The following is a 20,637-nucleotide window of genomic DNA, read 5'->3' on the forward strand; positions in this document are numbered from 1 at the left end:
GTTGTTCTTCTGGGGTCTTATCTTGTTCCTTCATTTTCAACATATTCCTCTGTTTCCTCATTTTGCCTAACTTGCTGTTTTTGTTTCTATGTATCTGGTAGGTTGACTACATTTCCTGACCTTGAAGAAGTGACCTTTTGTAGGAGACATCCTGTGGGTCCCAGCAGTGCACTCTTTTTTGGTAACCAGAGTTATCTGCTCTAGGGATACCTCCTATGTCGGCTGTGTGGGTTGTTCTCTTTTGGCAGGCTGACTACTCTTGGCAGTCTGGTAGGCATGGCTGGCTCCCAGTCCAGTTGTTTGCCAGGTTCTGCCTTGTGTGGAGGCTGCCTGCTGCTGGTTGGCAGGGCTGCATCATGAGGTGCCTGGCCGCAGAACACTGGCGGGCACTGGGGTTAGTGCTGGTTCACTGTTGGGCAGAGTTGGGGTCCAGGAAATCATGTGGCTGGTGCCTGCCCACCAGTGGATGGATGAAGCCAAGTCCTCAGACTAGTGCTAGCCCACTGGGGGGCAGAGCTGTGTCTTGGGGTCTGGGTGCAAGGCCCAGGGGTCCCAGAGCTGGTGTTGGACTGCTGGTGTGTTCTGCCAGTTCATGACACAGTTGACTGTGTGGTCTGTGGTGTCCTGAAGCTTGTGTTGGACTTCTGCTTGGCAAGGCTGTGGCCCATCCCATCCTAGGGCTGGTACTAGCCTGATGGCAGGCTTTGTGGCTGTAGTGGTCCTGGGGCTTGAGTCTACTTCTTGGTGGATGTGACTTTTCCCAAGGCTAGATGTGGCTTGCTGGTGGGTAGGGCCAAGTCCCAGGGGATTCTGGACCTACTGTCTGCCCACTGGTGGCTCCTGGTGCTCTGGCTGCAGGGCCTGGGGGTCTTGGGTCTAGTACTTGCACAGTGGTGCGTGGGACCAGTTCCTGGGCCCTCTGGTAGGCAGGGCCATGTCCAAGGGCAACTGTGGGCTCAGGTTCAGCCTGTCTGCTGGTGAGTGGGGCTGTGTCCCTGCCCAGTTAGTTGCTTGGCCTGATGTGTTCCAGTCCTGACGCCTACAGACTGGTGGGTATGGGCAGGGCTGGTTACACCTTGCTTGTAATGCTAAATCAATTAAAAATTTAATTATGATATTTACTTGATCAAGGAACAATATTTATTCACAACACCTATGAACAGATTCATTTACTAATCTCAAAGAATTTGCATTTAGGATCAATTGGAAGGATTGCCAAAATGTCTAATTAAAGTTTGAGCCAAGGCCAGAATATATGATGTTAAACCTTTAACTTAATCAGAGAATTAAAGATCCATTTTGTTCCCAGCCTTATACCTAATGGGAGACAGTTACAAAGGAAGCAAAATAAATTGTATTTACCCTCAATATAATAGAGGTAGGATGGCCAGAAATAAATGTATACTTCTTAGATATTTCAAGTAACTGGAAAAATTTGATCTGGAAAAACTTCATGAAATATATCTTGAATAAAATTTTGAATAAATTGAAGTAGAAAAGCAACCAAGGAAATGCAAATGGCATATGAGAGCAAGTAAAATCCTGAAAAATGTATGATGCATGATATTTTGGTAGGTGATAAGTCTATTTTAGTAGCTAAGATTTTATTAAAGAATTTGAGTCAGATCTTGGAAGCCAATAGGATAATGGCTTCTGTGAGCAGGAGAGTTTAGAATAAAAAGACTAGAAACAAAACAGTTAGAAAGAAGGCTACTGTGTTATAACAGAGTTGTATTGGTTAGGTTCACACCAGTATCGTGACTGTAGAAATAGCACAATCAAGAAATAAGGAGGTATACAACAGAGTCAGATTGCAGCACTATGGTACTTCCAAAAGTGTGTAAACAGTCCCTTTTAACAGTAGAATACTTTAGCAATTAATTTTTATAGATGATTTCGTGTTTTCTCAGGCAGTACGTCCTAACCTTCAATATTAATTTCTGGCCTTTTAATTACTATAACATGAAGCACACTGAACCCTCAGAGAGTGAAGCCACATTTTGATATTTATGCTTTTTATTGACATAGGACACTGAAAATATGTATGGGGAAAGAAATGGTTTAATGCATTTTTCCAGGATGTGTTTATATGAAAAATTTCTGTCTATGTTGTATCAACATGAGCACGTGATAATCTTGAATGAAGTAAGGTTAAAGGGGAAACTATAGCCCACAGTTTCTTTTGGCTCTTGTAGGAAGGTGGCCAGCCTTCTGACCATTATTTCATCTGAAACAATTCAGTGTTCAGTGCTGCTAATCCAAACAAAGGTTTAATGTCTGGTTTTCCCCTTTATTCTTACCTAAACTATACCAATCACTCCAATCTTAGTGACTTTTGCCAGCTAAAAAAAGTTATTAATTTAAAAGTACAGTTTTAGTACTTTCATTTTTATCCTCATAATTTCAAATAACTAGAAATATTTAGTTGTATTGTGTAATAGCAGCTTACCACAAATTAGAAATATGTAGTCGTATTCTGTAATAGCAGCTTACCCCAAATTATCTGCAAACATTAGAAAATTTCATTTGACTGGATTCCTATCTCAAATCCTTGGCTGTAGCTAAATTCCATCTTCAAAAAGGCTTTTTTGAGGACCAGGTTTACATCTTATTTACAAAAATTTAATAACATCAGACAACAATTAATACATGGTCCTTATCTTGAACATAAAATGGAAGTTGCGGCATAATTGGTTGATGTAATGATGACAGCATCATGATTCTAGCATGTGTCTGTTCATTTGTGTGCACAGTATTGTTATAAGTGTGTCTCTGATTCTTGGAAGGTACTTCAGTATCATTTGAGAAGTCATTAGTAGTTTTATTTGTAATGTCAAGTAGACATATTAAGACTAATTTTAAATCATATACCAATTACTCTGTAGACTTTGCTATTAAATGTATAGACTAGAAAATATTTGCAGAGAGACCTTGAAAATGTGTATTTCCATTCATATGTAGTGGGATTTATGGACTTTTCCCACTGTACATAATACAAATACCTTCAGAGATAACAGTAAAATAATAAGTTATTTTAAACATTCATTAATTTTAACCTACTTTTAATATACCGGTTACTGCAGTTCCTATTTTTAAAATGAAGCTGTGCTATTTGTGTTAGTTATGAATAATTCCTTTCTTCTGGAAAGAAAAAAGAACACATATTAGAAGTATTCAGAGTGGTACTATATGTTATCCAATTGAAAAGCTTCTCTCTGGTAGAAGTACAATTAAGTAGACTGATAATATTCTATTTCTTACATTTGCATATGATGAGTTGAAAGCAGATACATTTTTTTTTTTTCAGTAGGAGTAACAAAAGCTGTATTTTCAATGGAACTCCAAGGATTGGCAGTTGTTTAGCTTTCACCATGAAACAGTATAGCCTGTCTTCAACTATGTTGGATAAAGCCTTGTGAAGCACCTTTTTGATAGGTTTGCAACTGTATTGAAGAGAAAATAGATTTCTACCATCACCTTGGCACTCTTGCCAGTGTGAAAGCACTACCGATGAGCAGATATGCTGCAGTGCAGGTGTAACTGCACAGGTCTTTGCTGCTCCCAGATCGTCACCCCAGCCCAGAAGGGCCGGATGACATCTACTACATGCAGCAGGCTATCATGCTAGGTATCTGGAGGAAGTTCTTTTTGGTTGCAAGTTATAAAACCCGCTCAGACTACCTTTAGCAAGTAAAGGGAAAGTATGGAAAGCTTATGGGGATTTCTCATGAAATACAGGGCAAAAACCAGGTTTAGAGCCTGGAACTGAAAGGCTACCAGGCAGTTTCTAAACTTCTTCCTTAATTTTCCTTCTTTCTCCCCATGCCTCCCTCCCCACCAGCTGTCTACTTTTCCTGTTCCTTGGCAATGCAGCATCATAAACCTAATTCATAATCTAGCACGCCCTGGGATTTGTCTTTATCACCAAAATCCCTTAAATTTTATTCTAAATATGTATTTTTCAATTGGAATATAATATAAATATAGCTGCCGGAGGCCTCTCTCAGGATGGGGGTCGGGGTGGGGGTGGATAAGGTACAGCTAAGCAGAAACTGCTGAAGCTGCCAGAATACTGAAGTTATAGTTAATTCTGACCACCTCTAGTGTGTCCGACCCCTTCACTGGCACCTTCTGGTTCAGCGACCTCTGCATAACCCCCACTCCCGTTACCTTCACTAAGAAGAGACGATGGCATACATTTTAAGTCTCCCAAAACTATTAGCAAGGACTTCTTATCTTGAGCTGAAAATTCACAGTACCTTGATACTGTAACAAAAATGAAAGTTTTTCTAGACTGCACTACATATAAAATATTTAAAACTGTCTAGTGTCACTGAAAACAGAGGAAAAGAAAAAGTAGCACAACAGCACATATGTGCTGAACCATAACTTAATTTTTTCAGTGTGAGACATGGGGAAATTTCACAGTAGGAAAAGTAATTTCCCTTAAAATCAACTTTACAGTATAGAATTTTAATGTTGAAAGAAATGGGATGATAGAGTGAATCACATAGCAAAAAAGGTGCACTGAATCACCTGGCCAAAAAGCTAGAGAAGAACTAGCCTCCCCTGTAGAATTCATTGAAAATGTCCCATTTCAGCCATAAAATGCTCTTTAAACCAACAGCATAAATAGTTTACAGAACAGTAGTGCTTTTTCTCAGCATGGGGAAGATGGCTGATCTGACTTGTTTATTTTTCATAAATTTATCTTAGTGGCATCCTTGAAGCTGTATGGAAAAATAACCCAAATTTCAGATTGCACTAGGGGAATGACTTATAAAGTATTAGACATGAAGCACACACACAGAAATAATGTCTCATTTTCTTAAGATAGTTAGGAATCATGATCAGATGACCTGCCTTCCAGGTCATCTTTCTTTACACCACTCTTCAAAACCAAGCAGATTAATTTATCTTTGCCAAAGATTTAGTCTCAGTCGTGGCTTTATTTCTAATTTTGGATTTAAATAATTCTCATGGGTTATAGCAGAAGTATTGTAAGGGGTAAATTAGAAACCTAGGCTGTGAATGTTAGTCATACTTCTTGCAACTGTGAATTCCTTTAATCTCTCTGCTTCAGTATTTTTGTAAAATGAGGATAGTCCTGGTACGTAAAATAATGTAAAAAGTCTATGTGAAGATGTTGTTAGTGACTTAATGTTTCTAATATGCCAGTAATTTCTAAATACTATTATGTTTAAACAAACAAAGCCTTTAGAATTGTAACCCATAACCATTTCTAATCATAGAGACGTTTGCCTAGGATTCCTCCCCATTTTCTTAAAATTCTTCCTGTGTAGTGAGCCCTTCCTGATGGCTCACTGACTGGGCTTAGGCTCTGAGTCGTTCTTCCATATCTTCACAAGGTTAAAGCAACCTTACTTTTGGATTCTCTCCAACCTCTTGTGTGAGAGAGGAACCAGGAGGAAGGGGGTGCGGTGGACGGGTCATGAAGTAGCTAAGCTGCTTCCTGCTTAGTCACTCCTAAGGGTTTCTCCTGTCAGAGGGTTACTGGGTGGATGGAGGTTGCTCCTCTTATTTCTCTCAAACCAATGTAAGATTTTTCGTTTATGGAACAGGCTGTTGCTAATTATTTACTTTCTTTTAGCCTTATTCAAATCTAAAATGTGACCTTTTGTAAGGCAAGACTTTGTACTTTTCTGATTGATAATGTTAAATCATTTGAGGACTAGACTAACCTCATGAACAATTTAAAATCTATTAATTTCTAAAAAGATTTATTTGGAAGTAATCTTAATTAAAATAAATTTTCTTTGGATAACACTAACTTAAACTGTATGTTAGGTTTTTCTTTTGGTTGTATACTCATTAGCTTCATTTAATTTTCAACTAATATAATAAGTTCTTTTATAACAAATAGCTATATGTTAAAAAAATCAGTTCAGGATATACATGAGAAATTTTACATTTGATTATTTTTTATTCAAGGGAAATACTTTCTAAGTGACAAGTATCTTTTAAGAAGCTGACTTGTCATTTTAACCTGTGATCTGTTTTCATGGTGATGAATGTTTTAGACATTAACTTGGGAAAATGGCTAACTTGAGCCTATCCTTCCTGGCCTTTATTAAAGAATTTTTTATTGTTTTTAGACATCAGAATATTAAAAGCCACCAGATAAATTTTGTCATTTTGCAAAATGCTTATTGTTAACCATTTTCTCAGCAATTAGAATTTTTAAACCTATTTTATTTAATTGCCTTTTATCTTCATTATGACTATTTTTCTTTAGATATAGCCTTTTTTTTTTTTTTTTTGGCTTCTCGTTGTGGAGCACAGGCTCTACGTGTGTGGGCTTCAGTAGTTGTGGCACACGGGCTCAGTAGTTGTGACTCGTGGGCTGTAGAGCACAGGCTCAGTGGTTGTGGTGCATGGGCTTAGTTGCTCCGCAGCATGTGGAATCTTCCCGGACCAGGACTCGAACCCGTGTCCCCTGCATTGGCAGGCGGATTCTTAACCACTGAGCCATCAGGGAAGTCCCTAGATATAGCCTTTTTATAAAATGTTTTGAATCTTAGAATTTCTTTTCTTAAATCAGTAACTGGCATTGAGCACCAAATTACTTTTCCTGGTCTACTGAATCAGATTTGAAGGGGATATTGAGTAATGAATACATTCATTTCCCTCTAATCAGCAATCTTCAGAGGTTTGTTTGTTGTCTGCTGAATAAGGAAAAAATGTCTACAATGTAATATGTTTGTCTACAATGTAATGTAAGTTAAGTCCAAGGAGAAGTTAAACCGTAGGCCAGTCATAAGTTATTTCAAGTCCGATCTGTTCATATGTTAGCTCCATTTGATTCTAGTCTATCCATTAGCCATCTTTTCCAAATCTTCCCTGTCTTCCAAGATTCATTCTTCTTTCTATGCTTTTTTGTTAGCAATCTTCCAGGATTCCTGAAAATAGCCAGCGTTCTAAGTGCTTTTAGTCCTCCCCCTCTCCACTCATTATGATCTTTTCTTTGGAATTATTATAATACCAATATTTTGTGTTTGTCTTATGGCATTTACTGTAAAGGCATACCTTGTTTTATTGTGCTTCGCTTTACTGGGCTTTGCAGATATTGCATTTTTTACAAATTGAAGGTTTGTGGCAACCCTGCATCTAGCAAGTCTGCTGGCACCATTTTTCCAACAGTGTTTGCTCGCATTGTGTCTCTGTGTCACATTTTAGTAATTCTTGTAATATTTCAAACTTTTTCAGTATTATTATATTTGTTATGGTGATTTGTGATCTTTGATGTCATTATGGCAAAAAGATTATGACTCACTGAAAGCTCAGATGAGGGTTAGCATTTTTTAGAAATAAAATATTTTAAAATTAAGGTGTATACAATTTTTTAGACATAATGCTATTGCACACTTAATAGACTACAGTATAGTGTAAACATAACTTTTTTAAATTTATTTTTGGCTGCGTTGGGTCTTCGTTGCTGCGCGCGGGCTTTCTCTAGTCGTGGCGAGCAGGGGCCGCTCTTTGTCGTGGTGCGCGTGCTTCTCATTGCGGTGGCTTCTCTTGTTGTGGAGCAGAGGCTCTAGGCACGTGGGCTTCAGTAGTTGTGGCACGCGGGCTGCTGTAGTTGTGGCTTGCAGGCTCTAGAGCGCAGGCTCAGAAGTTGTTCTGCGACATGTGGGATCTTCCCGGACCAAGGATCGAACCCGTGACCCCTGCATTGGCAGGCGGATTCTTAACCACTGAGCCACCAGGGAAGTCCCAACATAACTCTTTTTTTGAAGTGTAGTTGATTTACAATATTGTATTATTTTCAGATATACAGCAAAGTGATTCAGTTATATATATATATATTTTTTTTTTTTTCAGATTCTTTTCCATTATAGGTTATTACCAGATATTGAATGTAGTTCCCTATGCTATACAGTAAATCCTTATTGTTTTACCTATTTTATATATGGTGGTGTGTATCTGTTAATCCCCTCACCACCACCCCCCTTTGGTAACCATAAGTTTGTTTTCTATGCCTGTGAGTCTGTTTCTGTTTTGTAAATAAATTTGTTTGTATTATTTTTTAGATTCCACATATAAGTGATATAATACCTGTCTTTCTCTGTCTGACTTACTTCACTCAGTATGATAATCTCTAGGTGCATCCATGTTGCTGTAAATGGCAATATTTCAGTATTTTTTATGGCTTAGTAGTATTCCATTGTAGATATGTACCACATCTTCTTTATCCATTCATCTGTTGGATGGACACTTAGGTTGCTTCCGTGTCTTGGCTGTTGTAAATAGTGCTGCTATGAACACTGGGGTGCATGTATCTTTTCAAATTAGAGTTTTCATCTTTTCCAGATATGTGCCCAGGAGTGGGATTGCTGGATCATATGGTAGCTCTAATTTTAGTTTTTTAAGGAACCTCTACACTGTTTTCCACTGTGGCTACACCAGTTTACATTCTCAGCAACAGTGAAAGAGGGTTCCCTTTTCTCCGCATCCTCTTCAGCAGTTATTATTTGCAGACTTTTTGATGATGGCCATTCTGACTGGTGTGAGGTGATACTTCATTGTAGTTTTGATTTGCATTTCTCTAATAATTAGCAATATTGAGCATCTTTTCATGTGCCTGTTGGCCTGTGTGTTTTCTTTGGAGAAATGTCTGTTTAGCTCTTCTGCCCATTTTTTGATTGGGTTTTTTGGGTTTTTGATATTGAGTTGTATGAGCAGTTTGTGTATTTTGGAAATTAACCACTTGTCGGTTGCATTGTTTGCAAATATTTTCTCCTAGTCCATAGGTTATCTGACATAACTTTTATATGCACTGGGAAGCCAAAAAGATTCATGGGATGTGATATTTGCTTTATTATGATGGTCTGGAACTGAACTCGCAATATCTCTGAGGTATTTCTGTATTCTGCCTTGCCTTATGGTTATCTTAAACATATTACTGTTTTTTATTAGAATCTAATTTCCTTGGGCAGGGTCTGCTCTATTACTGACTAAATCCAGTGCCTTGCACATAGTAGATGAGTTCTAGTTGTCTGACGGGCACAGCTGTCTGTCATTCAAATTTATATCTGCATTTACAGATTCATTAATATCTGTAATTCTCAACCCACTTTGATAAGATGCAGAGTTCAGTACCCAGAGTCCAAGCAAAACAGAGATCCATCTTCATTTGTAAGCTGAGATGCCCAGACCCATATACCCATCATTAGGCCTTATTTTGCTTTAGATCTCTCTTTCCCTTTAGTATTTTATTATAAAAATTCCAAACATAAGGAATTATACAGTGCAAACCCATATACTGATCACCTAGATTCTCTAATTAATATTTTGTTTTATTTGCTTTGACATATCCATCCATGCTTCTGTTCATCCATTAATTCATCCTACTTTTAGTTGCATGTCAACACATGTTGCCCATCTCAGTACACTTCACTCCTAAATACTTCATGTATGTCATTAACTAGAGTTTAATATTTGTGGCTTTCCCCCCCTCTTTTTAAATAAATAAAATATTACAGATGTAGATAAAGCCCCTCGCAGATCCCTGCTTTCTCCCTCCCTTCTCAGGGTTGTCATTCTTATGTATTTTTAGTTTATATGTATGTATCCCTAAACTAAATAAACTTTTAAAGACATGCATAAATGGTATCTCTAATTTCCTTTGCAACTTTTTTTTGCTCAGTATTAATTTGAGATTTGTCTTGTTCCTGTATTTAATCTCCATGGTACCTGGTTTTGGCATCAGCGAAAAATTTTGTAGACTCTTTGGATTTATTTCTTTTATTTTTGTCTGTTGAGTATATTAAGATTGGAAGAACCAATAAGCTGGAAAGGATAAAATGAAAACCATTTAAATATTAATCTTTGATTGAATTGTGTAAGTTTATAAACTGATCTGTATTTATGGATGAGAATTCTACAGACATTAATTGCTAAGGTGTTTTTAGCGTTTAACCACTTTATCATTAATTTTGGACTTACTTTTTTATGTGGCTGTAGTAGTTGTACCCACATATTGAATGTAGGCGGTTGAGATCTAATCCATGTATTCATAGTGCATTTCTTAGCAACCATCAGTGTTCTTTTTAGGAGCTGTGTTTTTAAGAGCCAGTGCAGTTTTGAGGAGGATGTTTCAAAGATATCTTTTTCTATTAATATAGCACAAGGAGCAACGTAAATGACAGTAGTTTTGACACCTTCTGCATTACCACAGACCCAAATTAAAAGGTTTAAGTTTGCTCCAGTATTTAACATCAGTATGCTGTCACTTTTTTCCCAGCCTCATCAACACATTAGACATTATGAATGTTTCCTTGTATATTAAGCCTCAATTGGAGTTACTTTTTTTAACTTACATTTTTATATGAATTTCACCAAAAGATTATAGAATATTTCACAGGTACTAATATTTCACAGTGCTTCTTTAAAAGTGGTAAACTTCTATTTCTACTTTAATGGTAAAATAGTTGCAAATATATATTAATTAATTTACCAGGTCAACACTTGTCACTTTACCCTTTTTTCACTGCTCCATTTTCTATAACAGCACTGTTTAATAGGATTTTCTGTGACGATGTAAACGTTTTGTATTTGCACTATCCAATATGGAAGCCACTAAAGTGCAACTGAGGAACTGAATTTTTGATTTAATTAATTAAGGTTTAAAGTTAAGTAGTCACATATGGCTGGTGGCTGCTGGATTGGGCAGCATAGCTCCATAAGCGCCACCAGCCAGTGAACTGCTTCTGCAGTTGACCGGCTACTCCCTCATTTCCACATCCGGTGAACATGTTTTGTTTGTCAGCTTCCTAAACCTTTCTCTGGCATTTGATTGACTGTGTCCTTATTTTACAAACTTTCTCCTTCATTCTCTCCTGGTTCTTAGTCTTCCTTATTGTCACTTTTAGGGTTGGTATTGACGTTTTTAGATGTCTACTTTGGGCTGTCTTTTGTTCTTTTTTTTTTTTTTTTGTCTTTTGTTCTTATACTATACATTCTCTCAGAACTGACTTTAGCTATTCATTCAACATTTACTGAATATCTACTTTATCAGATACTGGAGCTGGAAAGAACTTATCCCGTTCTTCAAGGAACTCCCATGGCCTAAGCTGGCATTGGTGCTGAAAATGATCTCTCTCTCCCCCTCCCTCCCTCCTCTATTTCTTTCTCCTAAAGTCTAGACTCAGTACTCAACTTCCTTTTGATAGGTGCCTCAATTACATATTAGGTACTGACCTTATCTCCCATTCCCAATACCCTCCCCCTTGAAATAAATTAAAATCTTCCACCCATTATTCTTTTTTTTTTTAAACATCTTTATTGGAGTATAATTGCTTTACAATGGTGTGTTAGTTTCTGCTTTATAACAAAGTGAATCAGCTATACATATACATATATCCCCATATCTCCTCCCTCTTGTGTCTCCCTCCCACCCTCCCTATCCCACCCCTCTAGGTGGTCACAAAGCACCGAGCTGATCTCCCTGTGCTATGTGGCTGCTTCCCACTAGCTATCTCTTTTACACTTGGTAGTGTATATATGTCCATGCCACTCTCTCACTTCGTCCCAGCTTACCCTTCCCCATCCCCGTGTCCTCAAGTCCATTCTCTACATCTGCGTCTTTATTCCTGTTCGGCCCCTAGGTTCTTCAGAACTTTTTCTTTTTTTAATATATATTCCATATATATGTGTTAGCATATGGTAATTGTTTTTCTCTTTCTGACTTACTTCACTCTGTGTGACAGACTCTAGGTCCATCCACCTCACTACAAATAACTCAATTTCGTTTCTTTTTATGGCTGAGTAATATTCCATTGTATATATGTGACACATCTTCTTTATCCATTCATCATGCGATGGCCACTTAGGTTGTTTCCATGTCCTGGCTATTGTAAATAGAGCTGCAGTGAACATTGTGGTACATGACTCTTTTTGAATTATGGTTTTCTCAGGGTACATGCCCAGTAGTGGGATTGCTGGGTCATATGGTAGTTCTATTTTTAGTTTTTTAAGGAACGTCCATACTGTTCTCCATAGTGGCTGTATCAATTTACATTCCCACCAACAGTGCAAGAGTGTTCCCTTTTCTCCACACTCTCTCCAGCATTTATTGTTTGTAGATTTTTTGATGATGGCCATTCTGACTGGTGTGAGATGATATCTCATTGTAGTTTTGATTTGCATTTCTCTAGTGATGTTGAGCATCCTTTCATGTGTTTGTTGGCAATCTGTATATCTTCTTTGGACAAATGTCTGTTTAGGTCTTCTGCACATTTTTGGATTGGGTTGTTTGTTTTTTTGATATTATCATATCCATATTGCTTCTTAATTACTCTGAATTAAGCCTCTTTCTTTAACACATCACGTGGCATTCATAGTTCTGGTTCTCAGGAACCCATAGCATTGATTCCTAACCATTTTCTCCCTGATACATCAAAAGGATCCACTTCTTGCTTGTAGCTTTTTACCCATTTGCTAATTGTTAATGTATAAGTTGAGATCTAAACTCCTTGAAAGAAAGCTCTTCATGACCTATTTTGAGGTTAACATGCTTTAACTATGCCAAGCCAATTGAGTTTTCCCAAAATGCTATTTCCTTTTCCTCCTTCATGTTTTCCTAGTGAGAACTCCTCATGTTTAAAGAATCAGCTCTTGAGATGGGAAATGTGGTCTTCACATTGATTTTTTTTTCAATGTGCACCTGATTAATGTCAGCAGAAAACAAAGGACTTGAGATAAAACTAAAACCAAAATAAAAGCATTAATGATAAAATTTTAACTGTAGTCTTTGATGTTAGAAATATAATTAGATGTTAAACATTAAAAAGAAGTTACAATATCATTTTCTAATACTCCCTTCTCTAGACAAAGTCAGAAGAGTGTTTTTCCTCTTTCCATCATCAGCATCGCTATCTTTAACATATATTAAATGCTTCCTACAGAGCAGGCACTATACTGAGTGCTGTTTATTATCTCCGTCCTTACAACAGCATAGTTAGGTCTGTAGATACTGAAACTAAGGCACAGAGGGTACCTAACGTTTCCCCTCTTTTTTTCATTTGTGTGATTCTTCTCAGTAGTCTACCAAAGTGGCCTGTATCATTTTGCATTCCTACCAGCAATGAATGAGAGTTCCTATTGCTTGCATTCTCACCAGAAATTGGGGTTGTCATTGTTTTGGATTTTAACAGTTCTAATAGGTGTGTAGTGGTATCTCATTTCATCATTGTTTTAATACGCAATACTCTTAATGACATATGATGTTGAACATGTTTTCATTTGCTTTTTTGCTATCTAAATGTCTTCGTTGGTGAGGTGTCTGTTCAGATCTTTTGCCCATTTATTAAATTGAGCTCGTTTTTGAGTTTTAAGAATTCTTTGTATATTTTGGATACTAGTACTTTGTTGGATATATGCTTTGCAAAGATTTTTCTCCTAGTGTGTAGCTTGTCTGTTTGTTCTCTTAACATTGTCTTTCCCAGAGGAGATGTTTTTAATTTTAATGAAATCCATTTTTTTTTTTCTTGGAACATGCTTTTGGTGTTGTCACTTAGATTTTTTCCTCTGTTATCTTCTAAAAGTATTATGGTTTTGTATTTTACATTTAGGTCTATGATCCATTCTGAGTTTACCTCTGTCTAGATTTTGCACATGGATGATCAGTTCTTCCAGCACCATTTGTTGAAGACTATTCTTTCTTCATTGAATTGCCTTTGCTCCTTTGTCAAAGATCAGTTGACTGTTGAATTGTATGAATCTATTTCTGGGCTCTTTATTCTGTACAACTGATCTCTTTGTTCTTTTGAAAATACCATACAGTCTTGATTACTGTGGCTTTATAGTAAGTTGAGTGTCAGTTCTCTGACTTTGTTCTTTTTCTTCAGTATTATGTTGACTCTTCTGGGGTCTTTTACCTTTCCATATAAACTTTAGAATCAGTTTGTCAATATCTACAAAATTACTTGCTGGAATTTTTGTTGTGACTGTGTTGAATTTATAGATCAAGTTGGGAAGAACTGATTTCTTAACAATACTTAGTTTTCTTATCCATGGACATGGACTATATCTCCATTTACAAACATACCTAGGAGATATTGCAGGTTCAGTTCCAGGCCGCCTTAATAAAGAAAATATCACAATAAAGCAAGTCACATGAATTTTTTGGTTTCCCAATGCATATAAAAGTTATGTTTATACTATACTATATAGTCTGTTAAGGGTGTAATAGCAATATGTCTAAAAAACCAATATACATACCTTATTAAAAAAATACTTTATTGCTAAAAAATGCTAGCCTTCAGTGAGCCATAATCTTTTTGCTGGTGAAGCGTTTGAGGTATGGCATGAATTACCAAAATGTGACAGAGAAACACAAAGTGAACAAATGCTGTTGGAAAATGTTGCCAATAGACTTGCTTGATGCAAGGTTGCCACAAACCTTCAATTTGTAAAAAACACTGCAGGCACTGTAAAGTGCAATAAAATGAGGTATGCTGGTATTTATATCTTCTTTGATTTATTTCATCAGTGTTTTATAGTTTTTCTCATATAGATCTTGTATCTGTTTCGTTAGATTTATACTATACTTAGTGTTTTTGGTGCTGTGTTTTGTTTTTAATTTCAAATTACAGTTGTTCATTTCTATTATCTAGGAAAGCAGTTGACTTTTGTATATTAACCTTGTATCCTGCAACCTTGCTCTAATCACTTACTTATTAGTTCCACTAGTTTTTTGGTCAGTTTTGGGATCTTCTACACAGTCATGTCATCTGCAAACAAAGAGAGTTTTATTTCTCCCTTCATAATTGGTATACCTTTTCTTGTCTTACTGCATTATCTGTGTTCAGTACAGTGTTGAATAGGAGTTGTAAAAGGGGATGTACTTGTCTTGTTTCCTGTCTTGGGAGGAAAACATCTACTTTCTCACCATGATTTAGCAGTAGGGTTATTGTAGATATTTTTTATCAAGTTGAGGAAGTTCTCCTCTATTCCTAGTTTGCCAGAGACTTTTTGTTGTGAATGAGTGTTGGATTTTTTTCAAATGCTTTCCTGCATCTATTGATATGATCATGTGATTTTTCTTTTCTAGCACATTGATGTGATGGATGGCATTAACTGATTTTCACATGTTGAACGAACCTTGCATACCTGCAGTAAATCCCACTTGATTGTGATGTGTAATTCTTTTTATTGTATTTTGGATTTCAGAATTTTTTGGCATCTGTGTTCATGAGAGATACTGGTCTGTAATTTTTCTTCCTTGTAATGTCTTTGTCTGGTTTTGGTAATAAGGTGATGCTGACCTCATAGAACAGTAGGAAATGTTCCCTCTGCTTCTGTTTACTAGAAGTGATTGTGAAGAATTGTTATCATTTTTTCTTTAAATGTTTGGTAGAATTTACCAGTGAAACCACTTGGGCCTAATGCTTTGTTTTGGTATGTTATTGTTAATTCAATTTCTTTCATAGATATAGGCCTATTTATATTATCTATTTTTCCTTGTTTGAGCTTTGCTAGACTGTATCGTTCAAGGAATTGGTTCATTTCATCTATTTATCAAATTAGTGCGCATAGAGTTGTCATAATAGTCCTTTATTATAAATGCCTGGGAGGTCAGTAGTGGTGACCCCTATTTCAATTTTGATATTAATAATTTGTGTCTTCTCTCTTTTTCTCTTGGTTAGCCTGGCTGGAGGTTTATCAATTTTATTCATCTTTTTAAAGAACCACCTTTTGGTTTTATTGATTTTCTAGTTTTCTTTTCTCAATTTCATTGATTTCTGCTCAAATTTTTATTAGTTTCTTCTACTTACTTTGCATTTAATGTGCTCTTCTTTTTCTAGAATCCTAGCTTATTACATCGTTTATTTTATATCTTCTTTTCTAACATACTCATTTAATGCTATAAAATTCTCTCCAAGCACTGCTTTTGCTGCATCTCACAAATTTTGATAAGTTGTATTTTCATTTAGTTCAAAATATTTTAAAATTTCTGATGAGACTTCTTTGATCTGGGTGTTATTTAGAAGTATGTTGTTTAATCTCCAAATATCTTGGGATTTTTCTAGCTATCTTTCTTTTGATTTCTAACTTAATTCCACTGTGGTCTGAGAGTATACTTTGTATGATTTCTGTTCTTTTAAATTTGCTAAGGCATGTTTTATGGCCTGGAATGTGGTGTATCTTGGTGCACGTTCCACGTGAGCTTAAGAAGAATGTGTAAAGTCCAAAAGTGCGTCTGCAAGGGCTGTACTTACTCCGGAGGCCCTAGGGGAGAATCTCTTTGCTGGACTTTTTCAGTTTCTGGAGGCTGCGTGTACTCTTTGGCTGGTAGCTCCCTCCTCCATCTTTAAAGGTCATCACTCAACCTCTATTTCTGTGATCACATTTCCTCTCTTTTTCTGTGTTTCTTTTTAAGGACTTCTGTGATTATATTTTATTCACTTGGATAATGCAGGATAATTTCCCTTTCTCAAATCCTTGACGTAAACATATCTGCAAAGTCTCTTGTACCGTGTAAGGTAACACATTCCTAGGCTCCAGGCATGAGGATATGGACATCTCGGGGGTGGGGTGGGGGTGGAGAACATTATTCAGCCCAACACAGTAGTAGAGTCAGGACTTGAACTCCGTCTTTCTAGCTTCCCTGTCACCTTCCACATCTAGTCATCTCCTTTATGCTGTGTTTTACTTGTCTGTGTTTACCTTTCCCATTGGGATGTGACTCTCCTGAAATAGGACACACAGGATTTGAACCAAATGAGTTCAGATAAAGGAAATTATATGGAATGTTGAGGTATCAACAATAGAGAAAAATCATTGTTTTTGATTCCTCAGTCTTTTAAGGCTGTGTGCATGTCTGACTTTGGCGATTTATCCATGTACCTCCTAATATTAATATAAATTATAAGTTAAATATTAAGATAAGTATATGCATATTTACCTAAATTTAAGTAGCTTCCTGTGGCTAATGGCTGTGTTATCTCTATCATTCCACCGAACTACTCTTACGGAGCTGTAATATATATGCTAAAGATGGTTTGTCTGAAATGAAAATTCTAACAACTCATTTTGCCTTAATTTTTGTTTTCTCTTTTTGTGGGAACAGAGGTAAGGTCTACAATGATATACATTTTAGAGGAATTTTATGTCATTATAAGTATGTAGTTTGTTTTGCCAGATATTCTTCTTTCAGTCACTAGACAGCATAATTAATAGTAAAAAGCCTTGGTAGTTTATTTTATCATATCCCTTTATTCCTAGAAGCACTTTATGAGAATTCAACTATTAACACAGACTACTATAATAAAGGACTGTGTGAAAGCACATTTGGATAGTGTTTTCATTTTGCTGGCAAACTTAACTATGTTTCTATGCATTGTATGTGAGCCCCACCCAAACTTTAACATGTTTCCCATTTTGATGAGGTCCAATCAAGGGAAAATGCAACAACAAAAAATCTTCCTGTGTGGCCTGTAGATATCAAATCTGAAGATTATTAATGCATTTCCAGCTTGGGACCATAAGCAAACAAACTCTTCCACAGATAACTACACCCTTCCTGTTTGGGATTGAGTTTACTGTGGAACAGATTTCGGAAATATGTTTCTGACTGTTGTGAATTTTATTTATAAAAGTTTGGAGGGTGAGGTTCTTCCTTTAACAAAAAACTGATTATTTCCTGTCTAATGCCCAACCATTGCATTTTAAGCAGTCTTTTTAGAAAATCTACCCTGTAGTAGAGAATTACATTGCTTTCGGCAGTTCTAGTTGTTGTCAACTAATGTACAAAAATTTGTCTATTTCAGTGAATAATTCAAAAAGCATTTACAATTAAAAAATAAAACACAGCCTTTAAATGCTTGTATTATCTTGTCTCCAGAGTGACAGTAGTTTGCAGTTTAAATGTATGAACACATTTTAATACGGTTTTACTTTTGATATGCAAATCTGTAGTACATTTATGTTCTGTAAATATGCTAGACAAAGAGTTACAGTTTAGGTAAAACAGCAGATTTACATTAAAGAATTTGCAGGTTAATTCACAGTGTAACCTTATCCTCATCTAGTTACATCTGCTATAAAGGAGCCTATAAAATTTAGGCCACCCACAAAGTGGTCTTCTGAGGCCTGTGGTTGGTGTTAGAATGCTGTTATTATGTGGCTTGACTGGTTTGGTAAGGAATTTACCTTCCCCCATGGGGACTGCATTGGCTTCATTAGGTTAGGTACTCTGTGTTTGTTAGACCAATTCCTGTGCTCTATTGCCTTGACAGCCTATGTAATATCATGTGAATGGTATACTGTTTCCTAAGTTGGTTTATTAGAGTAGTTAGTAATATCAATTCTGGGTCATGTAAACCTTAAGATAAACTGGAATAAATGTTTGGTTTAAATAGTTGGATTAAAGTTAATGGCTATTAGTAAATTTCATCACTATTTAGAAAAAGGGGTGTGTGTGTGTGTGTGTGTGTGTTAGTACTGAGATGGAGAAGGCAGCTGAGGGTTTTATATATTTTAATTTCTAGGTCATTTGAAAAACTTATTCTTTTTAATTTGGGGCTTGTGAATAGTTTTCAAGAGCAAAGAAGTGAATTTAGTATAAGTTAGCAACCTAGTACTGAGAGTCAAAAATAAATATTCTTCTTTAAATATCTATTTTAAAGGATAAAAAAATCTTGCAGACATTTAAAAAATATTAGCAGCAACCACAACTAGCAGTGATCATTTGAGGAATGAAAACTATCATAAGCGAAGCAATGTCTCAAATTACTTCTTTCTAAGGTTTTAAAAAATGAATAAAATCCTTTTTCAGAGAATAAACATGTTATGTTGATTGTTTTTGTTAAATTTGGAAAAGTTAAAATTAATGTGACAGTTCTTTTAAATCAGACAATTTGTATTTCACTTAATTTTCATGGAGACTTAACTGTAATATTTCTTTAAATACATGAATTGCAGAGTATGAAAAATAGCATAGAAATCTAAAATGCATTTTGTGACTGTAAACTGAAGAAATAACATTTAGTCTGGAGAAAATTTAGCAATTTTTGGGCAGGAAATAATACCTAATTGCCATTGATAAAAATTATATATACATATTGAAGTAAAATAGTATAATATATACATTGAGGTGGAAAAAATATTTACATGTATACACATGTATACATGTGTGTATCTATATATACATATATGTGTACACACATGCATGCATGAACATGTATGTGTATAACATACTGTTTTGATCTTAACTCTGCCTTGGTGATTTTAATTATGGTTAAATATTTATAACTTGAAAAGCTTTTTTCAAATAAATACTTTCAGCCTTCTTATAGTTGTCTTTTGTATACTAAACAGAATTTAAAATTTGTCATCTGGTCATGATTCAAACAAATAATCTGAAGTTAGGGGCTTGGAAACTTACTTCTTCCAAACAAGTAAAAAATAAAGCCATCAGCGTGCCTTACCTAGCTGGCATTTGTTCTCAGTTCTTCTCGTTTCTAGTCTGATGTCCTGTTAGTAGACTGCCTTATGCTTGACAAACGCCATGCCAGATTTCTATAGTCAGTGATGTGGTGTATCAGTGCTTTTCTACTCTTTCAGCTTGTCAGCAAATCTCAGAGATAGAGGTTAAAATGGCCTTTGGCAGTAGTGTATACTCAGAGCCAAGAGAGGTTCAGCAGTATTGTGTCTCCCTTTTAGATTTTAGCACCATAGTTCTGCCAGCTGAATCAGCTCAATGTTTGGCTAATTATTCTTAGCTAACCACAATGTATTTCATCTTTCTAGGTTTACCGACAAGACTGTGAAACTTTTGGGATGGTTGTGAAAATGCTGATTGAAAAAGATCCTTCATTAGAAAAGTCTATACAGTTTGCATTGAGACAGAATTTACATGAAATAGGTGAGCGGTGTGTTGAAGAACTCAAGCATTTTATTGCAGAGTATGATACCTCTAGTCAAGATTTTGGAGAGCCTTTTTAGATTACTTGCTCAGGCAAAAAAAAAAAAGTTTCTAGATTTTTTTCCCCCTGGATTGTGTAAATCCTTAATATATGGAATTTTTGTGATGAAGAGAAATACTTTATGATAGTGACCATATTTCCAGTATCAAATAAACATCTAAAATAGTCGAAGATATTTTAATTCGAATTTTTTTAATCTACATGTAGAGCTTCCTAATCCATACTTATCTTTTTTTCCCTCCTAAAATGATGGTCAGTTAATTTTTTAAGCTTTCTTGAAAATGCAGTCCTGGAGAGCAGCTTTCTGTACTTACTCATGTCCTGTAGTCTTCCTTAGTATGCGATCATTTGTTTGGTCAGACTAATGTACTGTATAGGTTAGAGATCATTCCACTTAAACATTTATAGTCTTTTTGCATTTCATAGTCAGTGATACCATGTGAAGATGTTAGAATCCTGAGGTGATTTTTATTGACTTGTTGCTTGCTTATCTTAGGCTTTGTAACTTTTAATATGTTTAAGTATATTACCCAAATAAATTGAATACTTTGTTATCTTAGAGAATATTTGCTTTGAGGATAACTCTCATTGTGATAAAACAGAGCACTTAAATCTCTAAAATAATAAAATCCTGTTTTCCAAGTAAATGAACTGTCTTCTATTAAAATGGTCCTGAAACTCCTGA

At 35.9% G+C, this 20,637-nt stretch overlaps 1 protein-coding gene across 11 annotated transcripts in view; it reads left to right on the top strand.

Moving 5' to 3' along the window:
* PPHLN1 (periphilin 1) overlaps nucleotides 1-20,637 on the top strand; it is a 158,297-nt gene extending 137,660 nt beyond the window's left edge. For all 11 annotated transcript variants that reach the window (XM_036864795.1, XM_036864789.1, XM_036864792.1 and 8 more), the window contains one exon: nucleotides 19,777-20,637. In XM_036864795.1, the coding sequence (XP_036720690.1) occupies nucleotides 19,777-19,971 (195 nt within the window). In that variant the 3' untranslated portion in view covers nucleotides 19,972-20,637. The remainder of the gene's footprint in view (nucleotides 1-19,776) is intronic.

Source organism: Balaenoptera musculus, chromosome 10, assembly GCF_009873245.2.
Source record: "Balaenoptera musculus isolate JJ_BM4_2016_0621 chromosome 10, mBalMus1.pri.v3, whole genome shotgun sequence".
Classification (NCBI taxonomy): Eukaryota; Metazoa; Chordata; class Mammalia; order Artiodactyla; family Balaenopteridae; genus Balaenoptera; species Balaenoptera musculus.